Genomic DNA, 27,589 nt, shown 5'->3' with positions numbered 1-27,589 from the left:
CCAGGTATCAAATATTAGAAAAAAAGGCCTCCTAATTCAGGATCTAGAATATCCTTCTTGTGTTCACTGGTATGAGTGGTGAAGTAAATAATTTGCCACAACTCTCTACCTGTATCCATGACCTTTATCATGTAACTTCACAAGTTCCCTCACTCAAAGCGAGGATACTTCCCTGTCCCTTTACTCTGGGTTTGGTGTGACATTTCTCCACCTAGTCTCTTTTCTCCTGCCAATCTGCCATTGCCACAGAAGAGCTTCCCCTGAGCTGCTTTCCTCTCTTAGCTTGGGCTTCAGAATGTACACATGTGAAAGAGACCATAGCCCAATTTTAAAGGAGCCTAGCCTAGTGGAATCTGCAACCTGAGTAGAGCTTTCCAGCAGAGTCCAATTCAGATGAGCTGATCCCCAAGTGACCCAGAAACATCTGAGAAATAAGTACTGCTTTATGTCATTGAGATTTTGGTGGCTTTTTGTTACTTAACAGTCACTGACCGATACATGCATTGAATTTCAGAATTATAAAAAAAAAGGCTTTATCTTTTCTAGAAAGCTAGAAATAACTCCAAAAATAACCATGAAAAATAACAATATGATTTTACATACATTAAAAAATATATCAATGGCATTTAGGAATGGTAATTAACTTATGAAAACAATATCACACATAATGAAGCAAATTTGTATCCATTGTGCCCTAAATTGTGCTATAGGAAAGTTTATAATGTGTGCTCATTAAGCTAGTTGGTTATTATTCCAATAATTGGAAAAAGTCAATGAAACAATGTAACTGAAAAATTCAACCAATAGCTTTAATAAGTATAAATATACTTTCAGTAAGTATGAAGTATATTTCTGGACAGATGTAAGAATTTGTGAAAATTTCCTCAATGACTTATTACATATGACAACTAAATTCCTATTATTTTAACAATAATAAGAATATTATCTATAATCAACAGAATCAAAACATTTTTTTTTGAAAAAACGAACACAGAACATTTAAACAACTAATTAATATTTTCAAAATTATTTGAAAAATGTGTTGATTATGTCAAATTAAAAGCAATTACTTTTACAAACATTAAAGATTTTTTTCCTATGTGAGTTCCCTCCAAGATAATAGACAGTGATATAAGTGAAACTACGTAAGAAAAAAAGTCAATCTAATTTACAACCACTTTAAATATTGTGTTGATAAACCAATAAAACATTTAAGATCTCTTCCGTTACTTTTTAGTATCTATTACATGGAAATATTTTAAAATGTAAATATATTTTATAAGTTAGACAAATAACGGTCCATTATATGGAACAATAGAGCAAGAATGTATTGAGTAACATATTGTAAGATACAGTTGTGTTGGAACAAGGCTGATACTGGCCAATTCTAGTATAGAAATATGACTCATAATCTTTTATACACAATTTACGACTTAAATTTAATTAATGATTATATTTAAAGATCCACTTAAAATGCTAATTTAAAAAATATTTTTGAAAATATTTTAGGTACAAGATCTTCATATATTCAACATCAGTATGTTTCTGATATTTGGTAAATTACTAAGAAAATGAGTTATTCTCAACAGTTTCTATCTCTACGAAGTTCAAGAGAATGCGGAGTCTCCATAAATAAAAAGTAAATAAAGGAAATGAGTCAGAGAGTTGGAAAATAGCTTCATCATGCTTCTGAAGAAATTTCTTGATTTCTTGGTTGTCATGCCCTATACTTGAAGTGCTGCCTTCTTCATTTTCCTTTTGGAGAAGCTGCTCCAGAATCCATAAGAATGAGAAAATATTTTCATAGCGTGTTACATCATAACTGGCTTGCACCTACAAGAAAATAACAATTTAAAAAATATTGTTTGTAGCTCAGCTCAAAAAAAGCCAAATAAAGAGATTAAATTTTCAGACAAAAAGTAAATACAGTGGACCCTTGAACAATGTAGGGGTCAGGGGCAGTGACTTTCTCATGCACTTGAAAATCAGCATATAACTTTTGACTCCCCTAAAGCTTAAGTTGTCCCTCGGTATTCATGGGGGTTGGTTCCAGAGTTCTGAGTGGATGCAAAATCTGCAGATGCTTGAGTCCCTATATACGATGGATAGATCAGTGCACAGAGTTAGCCCTCTGTATCCACAGACCCCAGATCAAAAACAGTAGATAGTTATTGAAAAAAAAATCCATGTATAAGTGGACCCATGCAGTTCAATCCCATGTTGTTCGGGGGTCAACTGTATTTGACTTAATTAACCCCTTCTGCTTCTGTTCCTTTGACCAGAATGTGAGGGAGAAAGAACAGAGAAGAACATTTCCTTTTTTTCAACTTTACGATCTTGAAGTACTTTTTTTTTCTTGCTGGTTTACAAAGCTCCAGAATCCTTTCTTTGCATTATTAATATAATTCATTACTCAGATGATTCTGAGACTACTTAGCAGATTCTTACACATGCCAATTCTTGTGTGTTGATTTCATTGTTTCATCAAAGACTTCAAATGCGTGATACTTCTGCCAATGATAACATAAGGATCTTTAGGAAGAGGATTTTAGGAACACATTTCAATATGTAACTTAGTTTTAGAGAACTTGGAGTTATGACCTGCAAACAACCAGATGTGAACACATCCCGAGTCTACAAAAGTCAGGGAGTAATAGGATTGGATTGTGTGAAATGAGGGAAAATGTAGATGTGTCTTGTAGAAGTTATTATTTGGCCTAGATGGCTAAAAGTGTGATGATTCAAAAGATGGGCAACAGAAAGCATAACATGAGAGAATGTAGAAATCAGTATAAAGATATCAACTGGCTTTATCATTTGCCAATTAAGATATGTGTTGGAAACAGTCACCAAACCTATCCACTGTACTAAAAGATAAATGAAGAAACATTCTTTTAGCACTCAGAGGAATGTATTCTTCAATGAGGTGGTCAATAAACAGAGTCAAATATATACAGACAACTAATACTTTTTTGAGGTATAATTGATATATCAGTTTCAGGTGTACAACGTAATGATTTGATATTTGTATATATTGCAAAATGATCACCCCAATAAAAGCAGTTAACATCCATCACCTTAGTTATAAAATGTATTTTTCTTGTAATGAGAACTTTTAAGAGCCACTCTCCTAGCTACTTTAAAATATTCAATAGTATTATGAACTATAGTCACCATGCTGTACATTACATCCCCATAACTTTATAACTAGAAATTTGTGCCTTTTGACTCCCTTTATCTATTTTCCCACCCCACAACCCCCACCTCAGACAACTACCAATCTGTTCTCTGCAACCATGAGCTTGTTTTTGTTTTGTTTAAAATTCCTCATATAAATGATGCCTTACAGTATTTCTCTTTTTCTAACATTTCATCATAATGCCCTTGCGGTCCATTTGTGTTGTCACAAATGACAAGATTTCATTATTTTTTACGGATGAATAATGGTCTATTGTTTATATATACCAAATTTTCTTTATCCATTCATCTATTCATAAACATTTAGGTTTTTTCCATGTGTTGACTATCGTAAATAATGCTGCGGTAAACACAAGGGTGCATATGTTTTCTAATTAGTGTTTTCATTTTCTTCACATAAATATACAGATATGGAATTGCTGGATCATATAGCAGTTCTACTTTTAAATTTTTGAGAACTCTCCATACTGTTTTCCACAGTTGCTGCACCAGTTTACATTCCCTCCAACAGTGGACAAGTGTTCCTTTTCCTCCACACGTTTGCCAACACTTGTTATTCTCGTTTTGAAAACAGCCATTCTGACAGGTGTGAAATAATATCTCATTGTAGTTTTGATCTGCCTTTTTCTGATGGTTAGTGATGTTGAGCATTTTTCTATGTATAGGTTGGTCATGTGCATTTTTTTGGCAAAAAATCTATTCAGATCCTCTGCCCATTTTTATATCAAATTATTATGATTATTATTGCTATTGAGTTGTATGAGTTCTTTATATCTCTTGGATATTGATCTCTTATCAGGTAGTGATTTATAAATATTTTCTCCCATTCAGTAGGTTGCATTTTTATTGTGTTGATGTTTTTCTTTGCTGTGCAAAAGCTTTTTCATTTCACATAGTCCCACTTGTCGATTTTTGCTTTAATTGCTTTTGTTTTTGGTGTCAAATCTAAAAGATAATTGCCAAGACCAATGTCAAAGAGCTTACTGTTTTCTTCTAAGAATTTTATGGTTTTGGGTCTTGCATTCAAGTCTTTAATCCATTTTGAGATAATTCCTGTGTATAGCATAAAATAGTGGTCCAGTTTCATCCTTTTGCATCTTGCTATCCAGTTTTCCCGACACCATTTATTTGAGACTCTCCTTTCTCCATTGCATATTCTTGGCTCCTTTGTCATAAATTAATTAGCCATATAAGAATGGGTTTATTTCTGGACTCTCTATTTGGTTCTATTGAGCTATATGTCTGTTTTTATGCCAATAACATTATTTTGATTACTATAGCTTTGTAATACAGGTTGAAATCATGGAGCGTGATGCCTCCAGCTTTGTTCTTTGTCACAACTACTTCGGCTATTTGGGTCCTTTTTTGGTTTCCATACCAATTTTAAGATTGTTTTTTGTTTGATATTTTCTGTAAAAACACATGCATAACAAGAACAACTTCTCCAGCTGCACTGTACCTCACAGCTGTAAATCAGACTACACATTATTAGGTGAATATACTTAGTATCTGTATGTTGATTGCCTTGATTTAGAATGACTTCTATCAACCTCTAATTAGCAGGACCCTGGTTAGCATTCAGTGCCTATCATAGATGCCAGGTATCCATTTAGCCTTTCTGGATCTCCAACCCGCCAGCATTTTCATATATTTAACTATGTGCTTTATATTCTGGTTATATACTTGTCTTCTCATCTATTTAGACTCTAAACATATTGAGAGAAGCAAATGTGTTCCTATATCTACAGTTTCTATAATTCCTAGAACGATGTCTTTATTGCTCATAGTAGATCTCGATATACATTTGTTGCTTTGAACTACATAAGAATTGTAATAACTTAAAAGCACTGCTATGGACACAGACAGTAGTCCCCCTTATCCTCAGATTTATTTTCCACAGTTTCAATCACCCATGGTTAACTGTGGTCCATAAATATTAAATATAAAATCTGGAAATAATTCAAGTTTTAAATTGCACTCCCGTGCCGTCCCGCTCCATCCCACCTGGGACCTGAATCATCCCTTTGTCTAGCATATCCACGCCGCATACCCTATCTGGCCATTATTTAACAGCCATTTCAGTTGTCGGATGGACTGTTACAGTATTGCAGTGCTTGTGTTCAAGTAACCTTTATTTTACTTAATAATGGCCCCAAAGTGCAAAAGTAGTAATGCTGGCAGTTTGGATATGACAAACAGAAGCTGTAAAGTGTTTCCTTTAAGTGAAAAGGTGAATTTTCTCAATTTAATATAGAAAGAAAAAAGAAATCATGCTGAAATTGCTGACATCTATGGTAAGAACAAATATTCTATCCATGAAATTACCTAATTTATAAATTAAATCTTATCATAGGCATGTATGTATAAGAAAAACAAAATACATAGGGTTCAGTAGTGTCTGAAGTTTCAAGAATCCACTCGTGTCTTGGAACATATATCCCATAGATAAAGGAGAACTACTGTATTGGTTGTTATCTGAAGGCCTATCACAGTGGAATTTTTCAATATAAAATTACTTTTCAAACACTTTATTCCAAACAAAAAAAAATCATAGAATGTATTTAACTTGATCATGTGAGGAATACTTAAAATATTTTTAAGACTTCTCAGTAATGACCATGAATAGTCCAAATTCCTGTGTAAGTTAACAGATAAGTCTTCTTTGAACCTATTGTTATAAGCACATATACCTATTTAGACATTAACATTAGGTAGTGTTTATATACAAATCTTATAGAAAAAAGGATACAGTACTTTATAATGCCAATAATAGGTAGAAGTGGTAAAAATGATTTTAGAGTTCACTTCTATTGATATTAGCTATATATTCTAGTATTTATTCTATTGGTCTCTTAAAATACATGGGGACTTTGTGAACCAAGTGATTACTTTTTTTGAAAAGTTACTTAGATTAATTTTTAGTTACCTATATTTTTTATGTGCGACATAATTTTATGAACAGTTAAAAATTGCCAGGTTGTGCTCATCCCAGAGTAAAAGGAAGTTCTCCCTTCTGATAAAGGCCATAGCATCCTGGACAATTTCAGGGCAAGTGTGTAAAGCACGAAGAGTGTGTCTTGGTATCTTTCCATTTGCTTTGAGAATCTCACTTAGGGCATGTTTAGCTCTGCTTCAAGGTAGGCTGGGGTCCTCACTGTAGTGTCTCATTTCTCCATGTTGTTTGGATTTTGCTTTTTACTTTTAGCAGAATTTATCTGCCTTGGAATCTAACTCTGTCCTAAATACCTATTCCCATAATAAGTAATGGAAAACTCTTTTGTTCCAAGACATTAACAGCTCATAGAATATGAATTTGAAACTAACTCCTCTCTTTAGAGATAGCATGCACTTAACTTACATGCCTTAGCAGCCCTCCCTCTCAACGTGACTAAAATGGCATGTCTGTGGGGGAGGCCTTTCCTGCAGTTACCAAATTTCATCACACTGGCAGCTGCCTGCTCTGCTAAATCATATGCTCAGACACTTTCTGAATTAGTGCATTAGCTGAATAAAAACTAAAATAAATGATATTAAGATGATAGCTGATTCTCTTCTACCATATTTTGGAGTACTTTTTTATATTCTTAGCATCACATGAGACTGAGCTACACCAGTGTTAGAAAATACCCAAACATAGGTGAAACATACCCACCTGGAAAATAGCCATATATCTTGCCTGAATACTCTGATGGGAAGATTGAATGAGCCCCAGCACACAAGCAATATGGCTGGGTATATCTAAAACAGTGCTATCAGTTTATGTTGCTATCAAGGTCTTTTAGAATTGAAGGAGTCTTGAGGGGAAGCTTCTATAGTCCCATGACTACTACTTATTACCTAATCTCATATTATAAAATAGGGGAATTTCAGAAAAGGTAATACTTTTCTGGTAGAAAAATCACAAGGTATTTTTATAGAACATTTTCAGAATTAAAACATTTCTTACATTTATTTTCCTGTTTCTGAGCCGGGCTGGAGAAAGTTAAGTGTGCAGGTATTTTTTAAATAGTGAAAAATATGAATATTTCTTTACATGCTGTTAAATTTCACTTTCAAATTTAGATTCTGAAGTTAAGGCTATAGACATATAATGCTGATTTCCTAATTATTGTTTTAGTTAGAATTCAGTCAAGATTAACTTGACATTTTTATAAAGACTACCTTTGAAGTAGATATTGCTACTTGCTTACCCCATATCTATTTTCTCCTTTTTTCATCAAAAACAAACAAACAAAAAAAACAGTTTTGTTCAGGGTGACAATGCGGCAACTAAAAAAATGTACATTTTCCAGTTTCCTGTAAGGCTAATTCTGGTAAAAGAGATGTAAATATAAGTAATTGGGTGGGGCTTCTGGAAAGCTCTCTTTAACAGCAGGTAAATCTGTAGAATGTACTTCATGTCTTCCCTCTTCACCACTGTTTCTGCTTGGCAATACGGATGCAATGCTTGGAAGTAGAATAGCCTCTCATGAGCCCAAGGATGAGGACCATTCATGGAATGGTAGAAAGGGCCAGATTCTGGAGGTCACTGTGTTGCTCAGTATACCCACACAGGCTGTCTGTACCTTCCTTCACTATGTCTGGATTCCCTTCTTCCATTTTAGTCTTTTAAATTAGAACCTTGAGACTTCATCTAGGTAAGAAGGGAACTCTTAAGGTTCCTTAGCTTTGCAAAGATGCTCCCTTCTGTCTCTGACATTAAAAGAAGAGCAATGCCTAAATGGACAAAAACAAAGTCCCATTCCTTCGACAGCAAATAATGTAACAAAAGATACTGCACATTGGAGGTGTGGCTTGCAGTTTGGATGTTTATATTTAATGCTGAAATTCACTATCAGTAGTTTACTAAGCAGCTTGCAGCTTCTGAAGACCAGGAAAAAGCACTGAAAGCTGCCAAATCAGGGGCTTAGCTAGAGGCCCTGTGCAGTACTACACACGACCATGTTAACAACAGTGCTTGAGAACAGAGTAGAAGAACCATATGCATATTATATATAACATATATGTATATATGTGATTGCAGGCACATGCGTATATATTTGGATAAATATATACTATCAGTAAACTTATTGCAAAAGCAGCACATTCACTTAAAACTATGTCTCCTACAAAGATTGTGTCATATCCTTTTCCTCTTCCTGTAACTTGGGTGCCTGACCCATACATACTGAGAGAGTATAAAGCACAGGCTGATGAGGGCAGAGAGAAGTTAATTAGGGGAGATTTCCTAGAGATGAATTGTGAACCAGGGCTCAAAGAGAGTGAGTGGAATAGATTGATGAATCATCTTTTGATCAAAGTGCCAAAGAAGAATAAGGATTTAATTTGTATTAATTCATTTTGCTTTATACAGATACTGGTGTGGTCATCTGCTTTAAATGATAGATCCTGAAGACTGGTTCTAAGGGGCTTATGTCTAATTTGTGGGGTAACTTAGATGAAAAGTTCTAAACTATTAAGACTACTAGCATTTGTGATCTTGATATTTTGCCTTATTTCCAATGGGAAATAATTCAACAAGTATGCAAGATTTATACAGAAAGATATTCATGAAAGAAATATACATAACAAAAAAATTTAAACTGTTATGAGCTTGTTTAAAAATGATTTTCTCATTAACCGATATTTCCTATTTTTCTCAAATCTATTTCTTGAGGCTAAGTTTATTTATTAAGGTAATAGCAAAATGATCTGACTGAAAAAAAATGGCCTGTAGTGGAAGAAGAGTTTGGACAAAAATCACAGAAAGTAAAAGGATGATTTGTATTTATTTGACAAAAATATAGACTGAGACTCTCAACAAGTACAGATTTAGCAGTGGCCCCTTGCTGGTTGAGATCTTTGAGAAAACAATCTTACTCAGCAAGACTTTTTTTTTTTTTTTTGTAAAGAAAGGTAATCAATTAAACACATATTCATTGCTTATTAAATCTCAGCTCAGCTATTTACTAGTTGTGTGACTGGGGCAAGGTATTAACTTCACTAACCCTTACTTTCCTCATCTAAAACTTAGAAATAGTAATGGTAACTCCTCCATCAGGTTACTTAGAAGATTAAATTAAATTATACATTTAAAACAGCACAAGAGCACAAATATTTGAATAAGTATTATGTATTACCTGTTATCATCAGCATTATTGTTATGTTTTTACCCAAAGTGAAAAAGATAGAGTCCCTATCCATAAGGTACTTTGTACTTAAAGGAAGGTTACTGTGTTATTATTCAAGTACTGCACTGTGGTCAATTATTGGAAGCATTTCAAGCTTACCATGAATTGTTCATCTAGAGCTGTGTAAGGAACCTGTGGATTCATCTTTCCCCTATCAAGAAAGTCCTTCATAGACAGCACAAATCTAGTAGAGAATTCCTTTTTGCACAGAAGGGTGGTACCGAGGAACCTAAACACGAGATGATTATTTTAAAGCATTTCTGATATTAGAAGGCCATGAAGAAAGTATAAGTGTGGGTTAAACGGTCTTATGGGATATGAACATCTGCAAAAAGGTCCATTCAGCCCAGTCCCTACCTCCAGTCCCCAAACAAGACATGACATTTAAAGAGCTAGCTTGATTGGCTTTTTCTTAAAATGTCATATTCTCCAATTATCTGACTAGTGCGAGATGGATCAACTTATTCAGAAAACTACAGACTAATACCTCTGATGAGGACAGACACAAAAATTCTAAACAAAATACCAGGAAATCAAATACAATAATACATTAAAAAAGATTATAAATCACAATCAGGTGGGTTTGTTCCAGGAGTGCAAGGATGGTTCAACATATGCAAATTGAGTAATGTGATACATTACATAAACAAAACAAAGGATAAAAACACCATCATATCAGATGCAGAAAAAGCATTTGACAAGATACAGTATCTATTTAAAAGACTTAATTAAATGGGTATAGAAGGAAAATACTTCAAAATAATACAGGCCATATAAGACAAACCCGTAGCTAATATACTACTCAATAATGAAAAACTGAATGCTTTTCCTCTAAGATCAGAAACAAGAAAAGAATGCCCACTCTCAACACTCTTATTTAATATAGTGCTGAAAGCCCTAGCTAGAACAATCAGAGAAAGAAATAAAAGGCATCCAAATAGAGAATGAAGTTAACTTGTCACTTTTTGCAAGCAACGTGATTCTTTATATAGAAAATACTAAAGACTCCATCAAAAAGCTGTTAGCAACAATAAACAAACACAGTAAAGTTGCAGGATACAAAATCAACATAAAAAAATCCATTGTGTTCCTATATACTAACAATGAAATTTCAGAAAAATAAATGAAAAAAAAAATTTCTTTTGCAATTCTGACAAAAAAAAAAAAAAACCTAGGAATAAACCTAGCAAAGCATGGGAAGGACCTATACACTGAAAACTATAAGACATTATTAAAATAAATTGAAGAAGACATAAAGAAACGGAAAGATATTCTGTATTCATAAATTGAGAGAATCAACATAGTTAAAATGGCCATATAACCCAAAACAATATATAGATTTCATTCAATCCCCATCAAAATCCCAATGGTATTTTTTAACAAAATAGAACAAAAAAATCATCAGATTTGCATGGAATCCCGAGAGACCCAAAACAGCCAGAGCAATCCTGAAAAAAATAAGGCTGGAGGTATCATACTGCCTGACTTCAAATTATACTACAAAGAGACAATAATCAAAACAACATGGTATTGGCAGAAAAACAGACACACAGACCAGTGGAACAGAATTGAGAGCCCAGAAATAAACCCACTTATATACAGGCAAATAATTTTCTACACAAGAGGCAAAAACGTGCAATGGAGAAAAGAAAGCATCTTCAATAAATGGTGCTGGGAAAATTAGAAAGCCACATGAAAAAGAATGAAACTAGACTGCTTTCACCATACACTAAAATTAACCTCAAATGGATCAAAGACCTAAATATGAAACAATAAAGTGCATAGAAGATAATAGGAACTAAACTCATGGACCTTGGTTTTATAGAGGATTTTACGCATTTGACCTCAAAGGCAAGAGAAATGAAAGCAAAAATAAATGAATGGGAATATGTCACCACTTTAAAACTGAATGCTTCTGCCTGCTTGCACCCCCTTTAGTCCTATTACAGACATTTGTTGGGTACCATCTTGCACCATGCCCTGTGGTAAGTGCTGGAGATACAGATACCCATAGAAGAACTCCTAGAACACATCTAGGAAAGCAGAAAAAGTAAATAGTGACAGTGCAGTGTAAGGGCTATAAAAGGACTCTAAAGCTTGAGAAAAAAGAAATCAAAGCTGGTGAAATATCTGATATATACTGGAAACAGAGATCCAGATGGCTATTATTGATGGAAAATGAATGTCCAAATAGCCAGTGAGGCTAAAACATTCTTCTTTAAGTCTCTAAAGATTAGCTAGGACAATATCAAAACTTGACTAACCAGGCGGAAGGCAGGAGCCAGATTTGCTGGAGGGTAAAATATCCTACAGACTGTTTAGCTAAGCCTTGATAAGTTTGGCAAAGTAAGCAAAAATAACAAAAAAAAAAAAAAAAAAAAAAAAAAAAAAAAAAAAGTATGTATTTTAAGAGCACTGGATCCAAAGCCCAAGATTAGTGGCAATAAGGAGATAGGTTCAAAAGTGATTAGATTCTTTCCAATAATTTTGTTTTGAAACTGAAAGCCAAATTTGGCCTCAGATAATCTACTAATTATCTCCCAAAGACCAACTGAACAGGGCTGGGTTCACAGAAAGAAAGTCAACACATTTGTCTTTTTCTGTTTTTAATATGTATCATCACTAATTCAATGAAATCAGTTTATCAGAACTTGCTATCAAAGGCTAAGTGAAACTGTACAACACACAAGATTTGGAAACACAGAGAAGAAAAAACTATGTGTTCCTATCAACATTTTATCTTGTCACTGAAGTAGAGACTGGGACAATAGCAAAGAACATTTCTTGTTCTTTTTTAAAAATCAATTTAACACCGTCTCTCCTTTTTTAAAATCAAATTTTTTTGAGATGTAATTGACATACAGTAAAATTTAACCTTTTTAAGAGTCTAGTTTTATGAATTTGATAAACTACTTTTAAGAAGGGAGAAATATAGAAATTTAATTATAGAAATTATCTTTATGTAAAGAAAAAGCAATCATGCTACAACCATATGATACTGTCTAAAAAGATTTTAAATGTTTGTTACTTTTTATTTAGTTGATTTTTTAAAATTAAAATATATTACAACATTTAGGTTTTTTTCACTACTACATGAAATACTCCTCCAATACTTAACTATGATTTTATTTAAAGATACTCAGGAGAAAGTTTTTAAAAGAAAAGACCCACATATAATGCAGAAAGCTTAGAAGAAGGAACTAGACTTCAAATTATGAGATAGTTTTTCTGGTTGAACTATTTTCATTATCTTCATGCTGAGAAGCTGCTGGGGAAATTTATCTGTCACAAAAATGCTAAGTGGACCGAGAGAAATATTTCTTATCTTAGTGGCTGGTGAGAGTACTACCTGATGACAAATGTTAAAAGAGAGAGAGAGAGAGAGAGAGAGAGAGAGAGAGAGAGAGAGAGAGAGAGAGAGAGAAAAGGTATAGAGCCTGAGGAGGACTTAGGTTTTGATTAGTTCTCTCCTTCAAGGAACATTTCCTCAGTAGCTACTGTCTGTCACCCACAATACTGAGATGGAAAGTACACACTAATGATGAGAAATATGGCTTAAAATCCTTTAGGCATCACAGTTCAGGATGGAGTTACATATGTAAATAATCACAATACAATGAGATATGTATTATAAGAGGGTTATATCCACAGTGTTATTGGTATTTCTGCTGAATGAGTTGTTAAAAACATGAAGAATGTACTCAGGAAATAATTGCAGTGAAGAATTCTAAAGGCTGCTGTTTGAAATATTAAACTAGCAATGGCTTACAAGGAAAATTAAACACATTATGGGAAATTTACATGTTAAACTCATTACAAAGAAAACTAGGAGAACAACTTAGTATGCATATATTAATACACAGGTTATAAGACTGCTAATCTTTTTTTTTTTAGATACACATTACAAAACTAAAATCAAGTATTCTGAGGAGACACCTGCATTTATAGGACAGATCAATTAGATTACTTAACCAATGTTGTATGGACTTGGATATATACTCTATAAGGTATTGTTTTGAGAAAAAAATATTATGTTCCCAGCAAGTTTGCTACGTTAATTTCAAAGAAATGTTTAAAATAGACATTGACCACATTTTAAATATAATTGTATTTCTTTCTTATTTTTAGTCTGAAATTCTAATAAATTTTATCCTTTTTTAGAAACAAAATTATGCTGCTAACATTAGAAGTGATATATTTTTTATTTGAATTTAACCACAAATGTAATATCTGATCTGACATAACTATGATAAAAGCTTTAATGTGGTATATTTACTAATACAGCAGAAAACCTTCAAGTACTTAAAGTGGCTTCAGCAAGAAAAAATGAATATTTTATCCGAAAGCTTTTTTTTGTACTCATAATGTTTATATATAAAGGGATGTAGTAGTTGCTCAATTTTGGGGAACACAGCCACATTTATCTGGATGTCTAACTTCCAAACATCAAGCATCCTGGAAATTGCAGCCCCTAAGACACTGAACTGGCTACCATGAAACTATTGCTAATAGAATACACATGTGAAGGCAGGGAGGGTCACTGGGTCCTCACTAAGATGCCCTCTCAACTTACATCAGCTAATTCTGATGGTAACAAGGGCAGAAGAGGAAAAGCTGCTAGAGGAAATTAAAAGAAGTGAGAATTCATAGCAAAGGAGAAGTTAGAACAAACCAACTCAGACATGAAAATTTCTGGGTCTTTTAGAATGGAAAATGAGCGCGATATGTTCGAATGTACCTCCAAGGCTGTAACTAATACAGCACAATTCAAAAACATGATGATTCTAAAAAATGCATAAATGATGCTTGATCTACTCTGTTTAACAGAATTTACTACAGAGTTTCACTAAAATGTTAAAATTTAAAAAAATACCTATTCATGCAGAAATTTTCTTATGCAGAATAGTTAATTTTTCTAGGGATCTCAGACATGACGTACCATCAAATGACATTACCTCTTTGAGCCTAACTAATGTATTTCTGGAGACTGTGTTAAGGGAGGAACATTTTCAAGTGAGCCAACTTCTGCATCTGTAATCTGCTTGCTTATTTTATGTTAACTAGGGTGTGGTTCCAGGATTTATAAATTGCCTCTTTTGGGAGCTCAGGCTGCTCTCTAACCCTGCGTGGTAGAGAGTCAGGCACCGGCAGGCTAATAAAAGCTCATAGTTCATCTCAATTGGCTCCGTGGGTCTTAGAGTTAGTTGATCATGTTACAACAACTGTACTCAGAAAATTACTATAAAACAGTTACTCTTAGCAAATATAATAGAAAGTTTAGTAGTAGTATCTTTTCAAAGATTCAGGATTTAAGAAAACTCAGAGAAAAAGAATACCCAAACTATATACACAATTTATTTTATGAAATTGTATGTGTATGTATGCATGTACACATATGTACACATTCATACATATATTCATATCTGTATAAACAACTGCATATAATTAATATAGATATGAAAACTTACTTTAATGATCCATGAGTGTGAATGTAATATCTTGGCAACAATAGTTTTATGTACATAGTCCTGAAGCAATTATGTTAAAACCTGTACAGGCTCCCATGAAATAAGAACATTGGTTTAAAGGTATATTATTTTTCATAAAAATATAGTTTAAAAATGTAGTAACATGTATTGTGTAATTCAGAATTTGTCTGGTCTTTGTCCCTGGTTCCTGCGAAATGACCTCTAAATCCTTGGAATTTCCTGAGTGATAAGCATGTCTGTTATTGATGAGATTATTCATTATTCTCAGCTTAAATTTGAGATTATGCTGAGGAGATGACTAAGAATAAGGTGTAGTCACCTGAAAAATGTAATTAGAGGACTGGGGCTTTCAACTAGCCTGACTTCCAGGGGAGGGTAGGGGCTAGAGATTGAGTTTAATCATGTGCCCAATCATTCTGTCTATCATGTCTACATAATGAAATTCAAATAAAAACTTTGGAAAATAATGCTTTGTGGAGTTTACTGATTGGTGAACACATTGATATGCCAAGAGGGTACTATATCCTGATTCCATAAGGAGAGAGTATGTAGTGTATATGGTCAGGACCCTCCCAGACTTTGTGTCTTTTCATGTGGTTGATCCTGATTTGTATCCTTTATAATAAAATAGTATAGTACTTTCCTGAGTTCTGTGGGTCATTCTAGTAAATTATCAAACCTAATGGAAACAGTAGGAACTCCCCCAAATTTGTAGCCAGTTGGTCAGAAGTGCAGATAGCCAAGGATCCCTCAAATTGTGGCTGGCATCTGAAATGAGGGTAGTCTTGTTGGGGACTATGTCTTTAACCTGTGAAGATTGTACTAATTCCAGGTAAGTATTATCAGAATTGAATTGAATTGGCATACAGTAGTGTGCTGTGAAGTTGAGGCAAATTATGTGAATGTATGGAATGATCTAAGGAAGTCACAAGAATATAAAATAACTTTCACAAGATTTCCCCTTCATGTTGCACATTTAAATTTGAGGTGTAATTGATACTTACCATGTTAGTTAGTTCAGGTATATAACATAATGACTTGATATTTGTATATAAGTGAAATGATCACCACAATAAATCCAGTTGAATCCATCATCATATAGTTACAAAAAAATATTTTTCTTGTGATAAAGACTTGTAAGCTTTACCTCTTAGCAATTTTCAAATATGCAATGCAGTATTATTAACTATAGTCACTATGTTATTCATCCCCATGACTTATTTACTTATTTAGAACTGGAAGTTTATACCTTTCACCCAAACTCTACCCCCAGCACCCACCAATCTATTCCCTGTATTGATAAGCTCGGATTTTTTTTTTTTTTTTTAATTCCATGTTGTTGGAAACAGCAAGACTTCATTCTTTTTTATGGCTGAACAGTATTTCATTCTATATCTACATGCTACATCTTCCTTATCCATTCATCCACTGATGGACATTGGAGTTTTTTCCATACCTCGATTAATGTAAGTAATACTGCAATGAACATGAGGGAGCATATATATATTTTTAATTCGTGTTTTCATTTTCTTTGGATAAATACCCAGAAGTTGGATTGCTGGATCATATGGTGGTTCTGTTTAATTTTTCGAGGACCTCTTACCACGTTTTACATAGTGGCTACATCAATTTACATTCCCACCAACAGTGCACAAGTGTTTCTTTACTCCACATCCTTGTCAACACTTGTTACTTTTTCTGTTTTTGATATTAGCCATTCTGACAAGTATGAGATGATAGCTTGTTGTTTTGATTTGTATTTCCCTGATAATTAGTGATGTTGGGCATCTTTTCATATGTCCGTTGGCCATTTGTATGTCTTTGAAAAAATGCCTTTCAGATCCTCTGCCCATTTTTTAATTGGATTGCTTTTTTTCTCTTGAGTTATATGAGTTCTTTATATATTTTAGGGATTAACCTCTAATCAGATGTATGAGCTGCATATACTTTCTCCTGTTTAGTAGGTAGCTTTTTCATTTTGTTGATGGTCTCTTTGCTGTGCAGAGGCTTTTTAATATGATGTAGCTTCACATTTAATTTTACTTTCGTTGTATTTGCTTTTGTAGTAACCCCCCCCCCCCAAAAAAAAAAAATCATTGCCAAGTCTAATGCCAAGGAGATTACCACCTATGATTTCTTCTAGGAGTTTTATGGCTTTGGGTCTTACAGTCAGGTCTTTAATCCATTTTGAGTTGATTTTTGTGTATTGTATAAGATAGTAGTCTAGTTTCATTTGTTTGCATGTTGCTGTCCAGTTTTACCAACATTTATTTAAGAGTGTCCTTCCCTATTTTCTATTCTTGCTTCTTTTGTCATAAATTAATTGACCATTTATGCATGGGCGTATTTCCGGGCTCTCTATTCTGTGCCATGACTTATGTATCTGTTTTTATGCCAATAACACTATTTTGATTACTATAGCTTTGTAATATAGTTTGACATCATGGAGTGCGAGTCTTCTAGTTTTGTTCATCTTTCATAAGATCACTTGAGCTATTTCCAGTATTTTGTGGTTCCATCCAAATTTTAGGATTATTTGTTCTAATTTTATGAAAAATGTCAGTAAAATTTTTATAGGGATTGTACTGAATCTGTTGATTGTTCTGGGTAGTGTGGAGATTTTAACAATGTTAATTCTTGTAATCCATGAGCATGGGACATATTTCCATTTTGTGTCTTCTTCAATTTCTTTCATTAATGTCTTCTTTTCAATATACAAGTCTTTCACCTTATTTGTTAAATTTACTTTTAAATATCATATTCTTTTTGATGAAATTGTAAATGATATTGTTTTCTTTATTTCTCTAATAGTTCATTATTATAGTGTAGAAACATAACAAATTTTTGCATATTGATTTAGTATCCTTTAACATTACTGAATTTATTGATTAGTTTGAACATTTTTTTGGTGGAGTCTTTGGGGCTTTCTATAATTATGTAATATATCATCTGCAAACAGTGACAGTTTTATTATATCCTTTCCAGTTTAGACGCCTTTTCTTTTTCTTGCCTAATTGCTCTAAGATTTCCAATACTATGTCGAATAAAAGTGGTGAGTTGTGAGCATCTTTGTTTTATTACTGATCTGAGAGAAAAAGCTTTCAACTCTTCACCGTTGTGTGACATTATCTGGGCTTGCTATATATAGCCTATATTATTTTGAGGTAAGTTTCCTCTATATACACTTTGTTGAGAGCTTTTATCATAAATGTATGTTAAATTTTGACAAATGATTTTTCTGTATCAAGATGATCATATGTTGAGATTATCATATGATTTTTATCCTTCATTTTATTAATGTGGTATATCACATTGATTGATTTGAAGATTCTGAACCATCCCTGAATCCCAGAAAAAATCTCACTTGATCATGGTGTTTGATCCATTTAATGTATTGCCGAATTTGGTTTGCTAGTATTTTGTTGAGGATTTTTACATCAACATTTATCAGATATAGTGCCCTGATATAGATCTAAGGAAATCACAAGAATGTAAAATAAATTTTATAAGATTTTCCCCTCACATAATACTATTTAATTTTGTCACTGTGCTGTTCAAAACCCTTTCATTTCACTTGGAGGACTCTCTTCTTCCTGCTCAAATCCTTTCATTTAGAACTGAAAATGGTATAGGCCTTCCAAAAGGTACATATTTATAACTAATAAAGGTCTTAGGAATATAGAGATATAAACAGCAGATCAAGACTGTTATAAAATAGATACACTTACTTTTTACCATTAAAACCAATGTGTAAAAGAAACAGCAAAGAAATCCAACTGTGTTTGTACTCATGGTATTCTACTAATTTGATCTAAGCAATCAGTTAAAATATCTGAGTCAGAAGTCTTTAGAAAGAAAAACACCAATATCCATTTGCAATAATAATAAAATTTTTAAAAAAATTAGTGCACTTTGTCGACTGTGTTATTTGCTAACACTAAACACAGGAGGTTCTTCCAAGCGAAAGTTTTTTGGAGAAGGTGGAAAAAAGTGAATATTATAATTCTCCCCTTTGATACTCATAATTCATATTGAAATTTTGAGGGGATTTCAATAAATTAGTTTAATATAGCATTTTAAGTATAGAATACCTTTTTATTAATGGAGAATTAGTATTCAGTAGAACACACTGTTGACATTTATAAGTGACGATAAATGGCCATTACAGACTTTAAAAGACAGTAATGGAGTCATATTTAGAAAAAAAAAATCTAGCTATTTTTTAAATATCAAAAATAAAGGCATGAGGGTCATACTTATTTTATATTAGTAATTGTATTTAATTTAAATAAGAAATCATTACCATGGGCTGCATATTTAACTTTAATAGAAAACTTTATCTAAAATCTACTTGATTTTCTATATGTAGACTGTCATATTTTCTAGATTGTGAGCTAAAAGACCACTTCACTAAGGTGAACTCATAAAAGAGAATTTCTGTCTTTTCCTGGAATTGTTTTGTTGAAGAGAAATCCATTAGTAAGCTTTCAAGCATTTTCCTTGTATTTCAAAAAGACAGTTCTATTTCTCCAAAGCCAGCCTGTTTCTGAAGTGTGCAGAAGGAGTATGGGTGGTGTCTTCTTTCATAACTGGTATCACCCAAAAGGTCAAGAAAACTTTGCTGAGTTCTTTGCAGATTCTTTTGAAGTTAGCAAAAAAATGGCTTCTCTTTCTCTTCATACTTTTAGGTTTAACATAAGTCTCTGAGAAAGGCGAATGTTTTCCTTATTAATCCCCCGCCCCAAAGTTATAATTATTACTAACATCCTTTATGCAAAATGACATTAATACAAAGTTGTAAGTTATTTTTTAAAATGCCCTTAACAATGTCACCAAGAGAGACAAACACAGTTCTTGCTATCATAGTACTTATATTCTAAAAAAAAAGTAGACAGACATTAAATGAGTAATTATGTACATAATTTGTCATTCCAATTGTCTTAAGTATTATGATAGAAAAATGCAGAGTTCTCTGAGGGCAGAAAACTCTACTTATTTACACAGTATTTCTGTCTGCCTGTTGTGCTTCTCAGTGACTTTCTGTTTTTCATTAATACTGAAATCTATGTTATTCTGAAGCATAGCTGCCTAACCAGAATAGCTTGTTCTGGGATAGCTTATTTATTTAAGTACATCTAAAAGTCTCTATTCTTTTTTCTTTGGATTTGCTGTAGACACTTGAGGGTCTAAATATGAATTTGGGGGGATTGAATGTGAAGACCCAAATACTAGAGAAGGGTAGTTCTTAAGACAGACCTGAAAGGCCCTTGCTCTCATGCACTTTGACAGATCATAAGAACTTCTAGAGCAGCAGCAGAAGTCAGTACTGCAGATGGTTACAAAGGTCACTGGTATTGGGGGGCATTTTTATCTCTTCAACTAGCAATGGGCCATTCTGCAGCAAATAGGGAGGATTTTCTCTACCTTTATATTGAGAAAAGTATGCTGTTTATCACACAGTACTTGTGAAATCATAGATCTAAGTATATATGGCCCAAAAGTTCTAAATTTGGCCTTTTACGCAGTCTCAGAGAATACCTAAAAACTAGATTTTAAGGAGGAATAAACATTTATGATTAATTTCTAATTTGGTTGAATTTAAGCCTTGTGATTTGGCATTTTAACTGTGGTTGATGGGCATGGTATTTTTTTCTATATACAATACAAAGGGATTCCAAGATATAATTTCCACGTCATCACTTTCAAATTCTAAATGTTTCATTCAGTTTTAGTGATTCAAGAAAGGACAGTTGATATTGAAATTTTTAAAGTATTCACAGCATTTGAATGTAAAACACTCATATTTGTTTAATATATTTAATATGAGTAAATACTATTTACATTTATTTTCAATTCAAGAGAAACAAAATGTTTTTTGTTTATTTGTTTTTTGGTTAACTTGTTTTTCTAGGTAACTCATGTGTTGGGAAACATTATAGCCTTGTCATGGCAAAGGAATACCCCATCTCCTTAACTATTCTATTCTCAGCCTCACTGAATAAATTTGGATTCTGACTATTGTTAAAAGGTTAGCAATTTGAGAATGAATATTTAGGTCATTGACTGTGCATTCCTCATGAGAGTTTAAATACTTTCCACTTTGATTAAGAGTCTGTGCTGCTATATAGTGCACATTCACAAAAACCTAGAGTATAAGTTAATTTTAGGAAGTACAGACCTAGACCTGTATCCTTGTTATATTAGGTTAAACCATATATAATTTTCTGTATTTGATATGGTTTGTAGTTTTGACCTATAAAAACAGCAACTTCATATGGTTCAGTATAATATTATACACAGCAGTTAATAAAATTCACTCTTTTAAATGCTTCATTTGACTAAAACAGTGAAACAACAAATAGAATGACAGACTTTTGATCGAATATCTATAGGTAATTTGAAATTACAACATCTGGTAAAAAATAAAGTAGCTATTTATGATTTAGCTGCTTAATGGTCAACAATTAATTGCATAACACTAACTTTTAAAAAAATTGCTATTCAAAGTTTTCATCACGTTTCCTAATTAGGTTTGTATTATGCTTGCTTTTTCCAAAGACTTATAAGCTTGTCTACTAATTATGCATTTGAGGAAAATATCCATTTCAAATCATTTACAGTATTCTTCAGGAATGGTCCTATAATAATTTGTTTCATATATTGATAATTAATGACATTTAATTTACTAATTCATTTTGGCTATCTAAAATTAGGCTTTAACATCAGAAGGATTGATTGATTTATACATACTACATTTCTCTGTGTGTATGTGTCTGTGTATGTGATAAAATGCTGCTCCTGATGGCCATTCAGGGCCTGGATCAAATTAATCTTTCAAAAATGATTCTTACAAATTATTTGATGCCTTTTATTGCTAATTTGCTATATTAAACTTTAATTATTAAAGACTGAATGTTATTAAATACTTTTTACTTAGTTCCATTAGGTTCAACATATTATGACTTGGTAACCTCTATTTCAAGGTGAAAAGTAGTATATGGTTTTCAGAAAATTCGTATCATGGATTATCTTTTCCAAGCAATCTTTTTGTTCTCGCCTATATCAATTTTTAAAAATTGTGTCCTAATAAGAATAAAATTATTCTCACACCTTCCAATGCCTTTTTCAATGTTCCTTACCCAAGGAGTTTTCCAGAAAGAAGAGGGCTGGCTACTTGGTTTCTGAAGCACAGTATTTTTGCTCTCTCCAAAACGAAACTAGTAGGAGAATAGACTGAATCAATGCTTCCATCAGTAACAGAAACTGATATTTTCAATTCACCCACTTTTAAAATGGCCAGAGTTGACATTTCTGATAATCAGTATTTAAGATGGTTATTCAAGTTTGATCTATTAGCCATCTATTTAGGTATATATGTGAGCTAAAAAAAGTTGGCAAATGTAAGTGTGTGAGGAAATTTTCCACCATAACTAGATGACACAGGAAAAATGGCATAATTTCTCTTCCTTCTGAACTGATATTTAAATTGTCAAAAGATTATCTTCTGAAATATTTGGTGTTGGAAATCTGTGTAATGCCATCTGTTAATGGGCTCATATCAGCATAACTTTTTTTTTTTTTTTTTGGTTAACTTGAATCATATGAGATTTAAAAGGAAATAAATATATGATATTTCAAATATAACATGTGTATGTTTCTGTTTCCAGCTAGTAACACTGAGAGATAAGTGCGATTACATTTTATTTGCTAACATTTGAAATTTTCACTCTGCATTTTCTTTTTCCTTTTCCTTCTTTCCTTCCCTTTCCTCCATGTCACACATTTTCCTCTCTATTTCTCTAATTTAAGAAGCACTCCAAGACATTTGCCATTGGAATTGTTATGGTATTTTGTCTCATATTTTTCTAAGTCTTAGTGACTTGTATATTTAGTGGATTTAACCAATGAAAAGACTGTCTTGGCAGTAACATTGTGTGTTTCCTATTATTAGACTTTATTATATCAGGAAAGGTGATATTTAAGGAAAAGCAGAGGAAACTAATATTTATTGAATACCAATCGATTCAGGCACTGTGCTAGGCATTTGACATACAAATTCTTAAACCACAATGGGTTAGGTGGTAGCACTATCATTATTTTATAAAGAAACAGTGAAGCTGGCCTGTGTCATGGAACTTTCATTCCCTCCGGGTCTCTATTACTCTGAAGCCTGTGTTCTTTCTTTTTCTAAATTCCAGTATCTTGAGGTGTGACCTTGGAGAAATCCATTATATATTGATTTACATCATCACATATCAGAAAAAGTATTTGTGGTAGTTAAATCCAATTCCTCTGAATTAAAGTTTCTTTGTCAAAAATGATGAATTCAAGTCAATAATCCCTTGAATACTGTGGATTGATAACTTCCATATGGACTAGGCCGCCCCCCAAATGCCCAGATTAAGTGGTATATGCATCTCTCATGTTGTATGATATGGATTTTCCCACAAAACATATATTTCAATGCAACTATCAATTCTTTCACATTCTTAAAATGTTAAGCTCTGTTGCCACAGAACTGTATTAAGACATGCATGTAGCATAAAACAACATGGAACAGTATTAATTCAGTGCTTGTTAAATATAGAAATCCCTTTCCAAGATTCTGAATTTCTCATTTTTTGAAGCACTGCAAATCACTGATAGTGGCTAAACTACTCTTCAATTCACATACCCTTTTCAAAGCCTTTTCACAATTTCAGAGATTTATAATATGACTTGAAGGGTCCTACATCCTCTAAAGTCATGTCAAATATAGAAAAAAACTAAAGCCATTGTTAAGCTACACTTTAATCAAAAATAGTTCCTTCACACTTATTATACAGTCATTTATTCATGGAGCCATTCATTCACATAACATTTCCTAATTGCCTGTGATATGCGACATAAAATACTGGCTTTTGTATAGTAGTGAACCAAAAAGATGTAAAATATGCCTTGTGGGAGTTTATAGTCTAGTAAAAGAGATTGGAAATAAACACTAAACACACACATATGTGCAGAGTAATGAGTACTATGAAGAAAACAAATGGAATGTTGTGATAAATCGGGAGATATAGAGCTGCCCATGACAGGATCTTCAGGGGAAGTTGAGAGCCTACAGAGAGGCCACCTTTGTGAAAGGAAGCAGGCAATGCTTCAGGGAGAGAGAACAACATGAATTGGCTGGATGACTGAGTTCATATATAAACTTGGACAACCTCAACTCCCATTCATTAGCTAATGACCCTTCAGCTTTTTTTTTTCAATATTTTTTTCAATTACAGTTGGCATACAATGTTATATTAGTTTCATGTGTATAACATAGTGATTAGATATTTATGTAACTTACAAAGTGATCACCCTGATAAAATACCCATTGGACACCATACATGGTTATTACAATATTGTTGACTATATTCCTTATGCTATAACTTTATGTCTTTTAAAGTAAGTAAATTGAAAATAGGCAAGACCTTCTACCTTCCTAACTTCTTCAGAGCTTACGAAAGACAACTGCACTCTTACATAAACGTTTCTCTTGATTAAGTATAGATGGCATGTTGTGATATCTGTATCTAAATCTATAAAATTAAAATGAATTTAAAATGAATATAATCTACAGCTTGATTATATTTTCTCAAGTATTATTTTTAATAGACTTATAACTTTTTTTTTTTTTTAATAGGACTAAAGAGCACCAGAGTTCAGAGTCCTCGGATTGGTTGTAAGGTATGTAAATCCTGTAAGCGATATCCAGCTGTAAAAACCTGATGATCAGAAAACAAGGTAAGGCTCTGATTAAATGTTAAAGGATCCAACTTACGGTGCTAACTATACAAGTATGAAAATATGCATAGGACATGTATTATTATTAATAGAAGTGCTCTTTAAACATAATTCATAGACATTTGCCAAAAAATGCTAAATTAACTGATAAAATCTCCCTCAAACCAAGCCTACAGTTTGGAACCTAATCTAAAACAGTTGTATTACAGTAGTTATTTTAAAAGAAAGAACTAATTTTGATAATTTGTTGTCAGAAAGCAGTATGATAAGCAGTTACTTATAAATGCAAGACAAGGTTCTTTTAGAAACTATACTTCTTTGCTGCACAAGAAAACCTTTAATAATGCAACTACCTGAGAAAAACCAACATATAGCTTTACTCAAGTGTAATTATAGTTTTGCTAGTTCTGTAACATTCATGTTTGTAAACAGATTGAATGGCACGTAATACCTGTTTTCTCCTAATACTCTCCCTGAACCTCTCTGTGAAATGCCTAAAAGAGTCATTCTGGAATTAAAGTCAAATTAAAGCTATATCCATTGAACTTTACAGTTTGAACATATCACTTTATGAAGTAAAGTGACATTTAGCAGTCAGTATTGTTTAACTCAATCTAAACTTAGTTGGTGGTTCTTTTGTTTGTTCTCCTTGACATTCAAAATATGTATTTAACACACATCATTAAAATGTTTACATGCAAAGGGAACCACATTACCCATGTCCTTTCTGTCTCTCCTCATCTCAGCTGTTCTTCCTAAGATTAGGTACTTATTACAGCAATTGCCCCATTTCCTCTCCAGTGGATAAGGCAATTGCCCTGAAAAGCCCTCCCATAAAGCAGTGCCACGTTTGTGCCCAGCCTGTCCTCAGATTCATTGACAAAATGGAGCATCTGGAGTGGTGGAGAGTTAACAGGTACTCCATTCATCCCTATTCTGCCCAATTCAACAAGGACTTTTTACATACTCATTTCCACCCGTCCAATCAGCCATTCACGTATTCACTAAATATTTATCCCAAGCACTCTGCAGCCTCTGTTGTTGCTGCCCCCTCTCCTTGATATTTTCTTCACCAAATATTCACGAGTCCATTTCCTTACTTTATGCAGGCTAGTGTTCCAATGTATCTGCAGAGAGGTCCATCTCCTGACCCCCCTACCTAATGACATGGCCTCATAACGTTCCATCTCCTCACCAGAATTTATTTTTCTTCATAGCACTTACTATTTGACAATGTATGTATGTATGTATGTATGTATGTATGTATGTATGTATGTATCTATCTATCTATCTATCTATCTATCTATCTATCTATCTATCTATCTATCTTTTTTCTCTGGCTCACTCTCTCCACTGGCATATAAGGGCCAAGAAGTCTTTTATTTTGCTCACTGCAATATTCCCACCATGTAAACCAGTCTCTGGTAGAGTTGCCATTCAGTATAGAAATGCTGTATGAGTGAGTAACTTGTCTGATGACCTCCTCTGCATTAGGCCCTGGGCTGGGCCAAGCAGAAGATGCATCCAAGAGGAAGTCATATCCCAACAGCAAGGGCACAGACCCCAAACAAGGACAGGGGCTGCATGAAGCGCAGGTGCTGTTCTTCCAGTTGCCAATCCCATCCTTTCCACTATATTGTGCTTCATGTGGGCACTGCTGGTTGGGATCTTGGGGATGATCATGGGATCAGGGCAAATGTGAGTACCTATTTCATATATAGAACTATATCAGTTATCCAATCTTAGATTCATTCTCTGGGGAGTTTTGCTCAATAGTTTTGTCTGTCTTTTGGCTTAAAAACAGGGACGACAACTTTAGAGGCAGGTTCTTATTTTCCTTTCTCATTACCTTCACATCTATACTTTTGCCACTCTCAAATACAAATTATATAATTTCTTTTGGAGAAACAAGGTGGGGATAAAGAAGAGAGTTATTGCACAATGCTCTAGATTGTTCTGTCTTTAAAAACTTGTCTAATTATTGCAAAATGAAATATAAGGTTATATATATATATATATATAAATAAATAAATAAAATTTGGGGGTATGGAAGGTTTATTTTATCCATGTGTATATTACTCTTGGTATATAATGGGACAAGTTTTTCCATTCATTGTTAAGTATCCATCAGGCTGATATGTTCACAGAGGCCCTGCAGTCTGTCAAAAGCATATAACATCAGTATCTGAACATATACTGCTGCTAGGGAAAGCATGTCAAACTAATGAATGATCTGTACCCTGAATTTGTCTTATATAATCTAAAAAATTAAAACTACCATATTTACTTGCATAATTAATGAAGTCAGTATACGATATATAACCAAAAAAAAAAAAATGCTACTTCTCACTAATTGCTTATGCTTCTTGGTGGCATTTTTCTTTTTTCTTTTGTTTCCTTTTTCTTTTTCTCTCCTTTTTAAATTTTTCCTTGTACATGTACCAAAGCTTCTCAAACTCACTGACCATAAAACATGTCCTAGAGTGGTGCTTTTCAAAGAGTGTTTGGTTAAAAGATGCTTGATCACAAGATAATAAAAAGATTTCATGGTCAATAGTTTGGTAATATTCCTAGTAAAGGCTCTAATAAGTTCTGTGTCAAATACATATGCATAAATTTATTTAAACCAGTACTTCCTATACTTTTATTTTGAGCGCTTTTTTCAAAGAATGACAAGATCTAGAGATAAAGTGACATGTGGTGTAACGATTTGGGAAACGCTTGCTTCAGAGTGTTTTAGTTAATGATCGTTCTGCTATCATCCCCCTCCTTTTCTTTTCCCAAGTCTTTGCATTTGCCATGACACAACTTATCACTCAGCCCATTTCAAACATTCTCATGTGGGATTACCCTGCATTCCTCCCTCCATCCTCTATGCCCTTCTAATCATTTTCACCTCATCTATATAGGCTCTGTGCTCAGCTCTCAGGATGTAAGACAAGTAAGATCATTAACTACCCTTGA

The 27,589-nt window shown here is 33.2% G+C and overlaps 1 protein-coding gene and 1 long non-coding RNA gene across 4 annotated transcripts in view; one reads left to right on the top strand and one right to left on the bottom strand.

The window, feature by feature from the left end:
* LOC107517046 overlaps positions 1–25,875 on the top strand; it is a 276,036-nt gene extending 250,161 nt beyond the window's left edge. Inside the window, exon 4 of the long non-coding RNA XR_001598431.2 lies at positions 24,525–25,875. This is a non-coding gene — a long non-coding RNA (uncharacterized LOC107517046). The remainder of the gene's footprint in view (positions 1–24,524) is intronic.
* MEI4 (meiotic double-stranded break formation protein 4) overlaps positions 1,050–27,589 on the bottom strand; it is a 166,632-nt gene continuing 140,092 nt past the window's right edge. For all 3 annotated transcript variants that reach the window (XM_016157353.2, XM_016157352.2, XM_016157351.2), the window contains one exon: positions 1,050–1,833. In XM_016157353.2, the coding sequence (XP_016012839.2) occupies positions 1,564–1,833 (270 nt within the window). In that variant the 3' untranslated portion in view covers positions 1,050–1,563. The remainder of the gene's footprint in view (positions 1,834–27,589) is intronic.

This window comes from Rousettus aegyptiacus, unplaced genomic scaffold (assembly GCF_014176215.1).
Source record: "Rousettus aegyptiacus isolate mRouAeg1 unplaced genomic scaffold, mRouAeg1.p scaffold_m13_p_1, whole genome shotgun sequence".
Lineage (NCBI taxonomy): Eukaryota > Metazoa > Chordata > Mammalia > Chiroptera > Pteropodidae > Rousettus > Rousettus aegyptiacus.
This window is presented reverse-complemented; position numbering and strand designations above follow the sequence as displayed.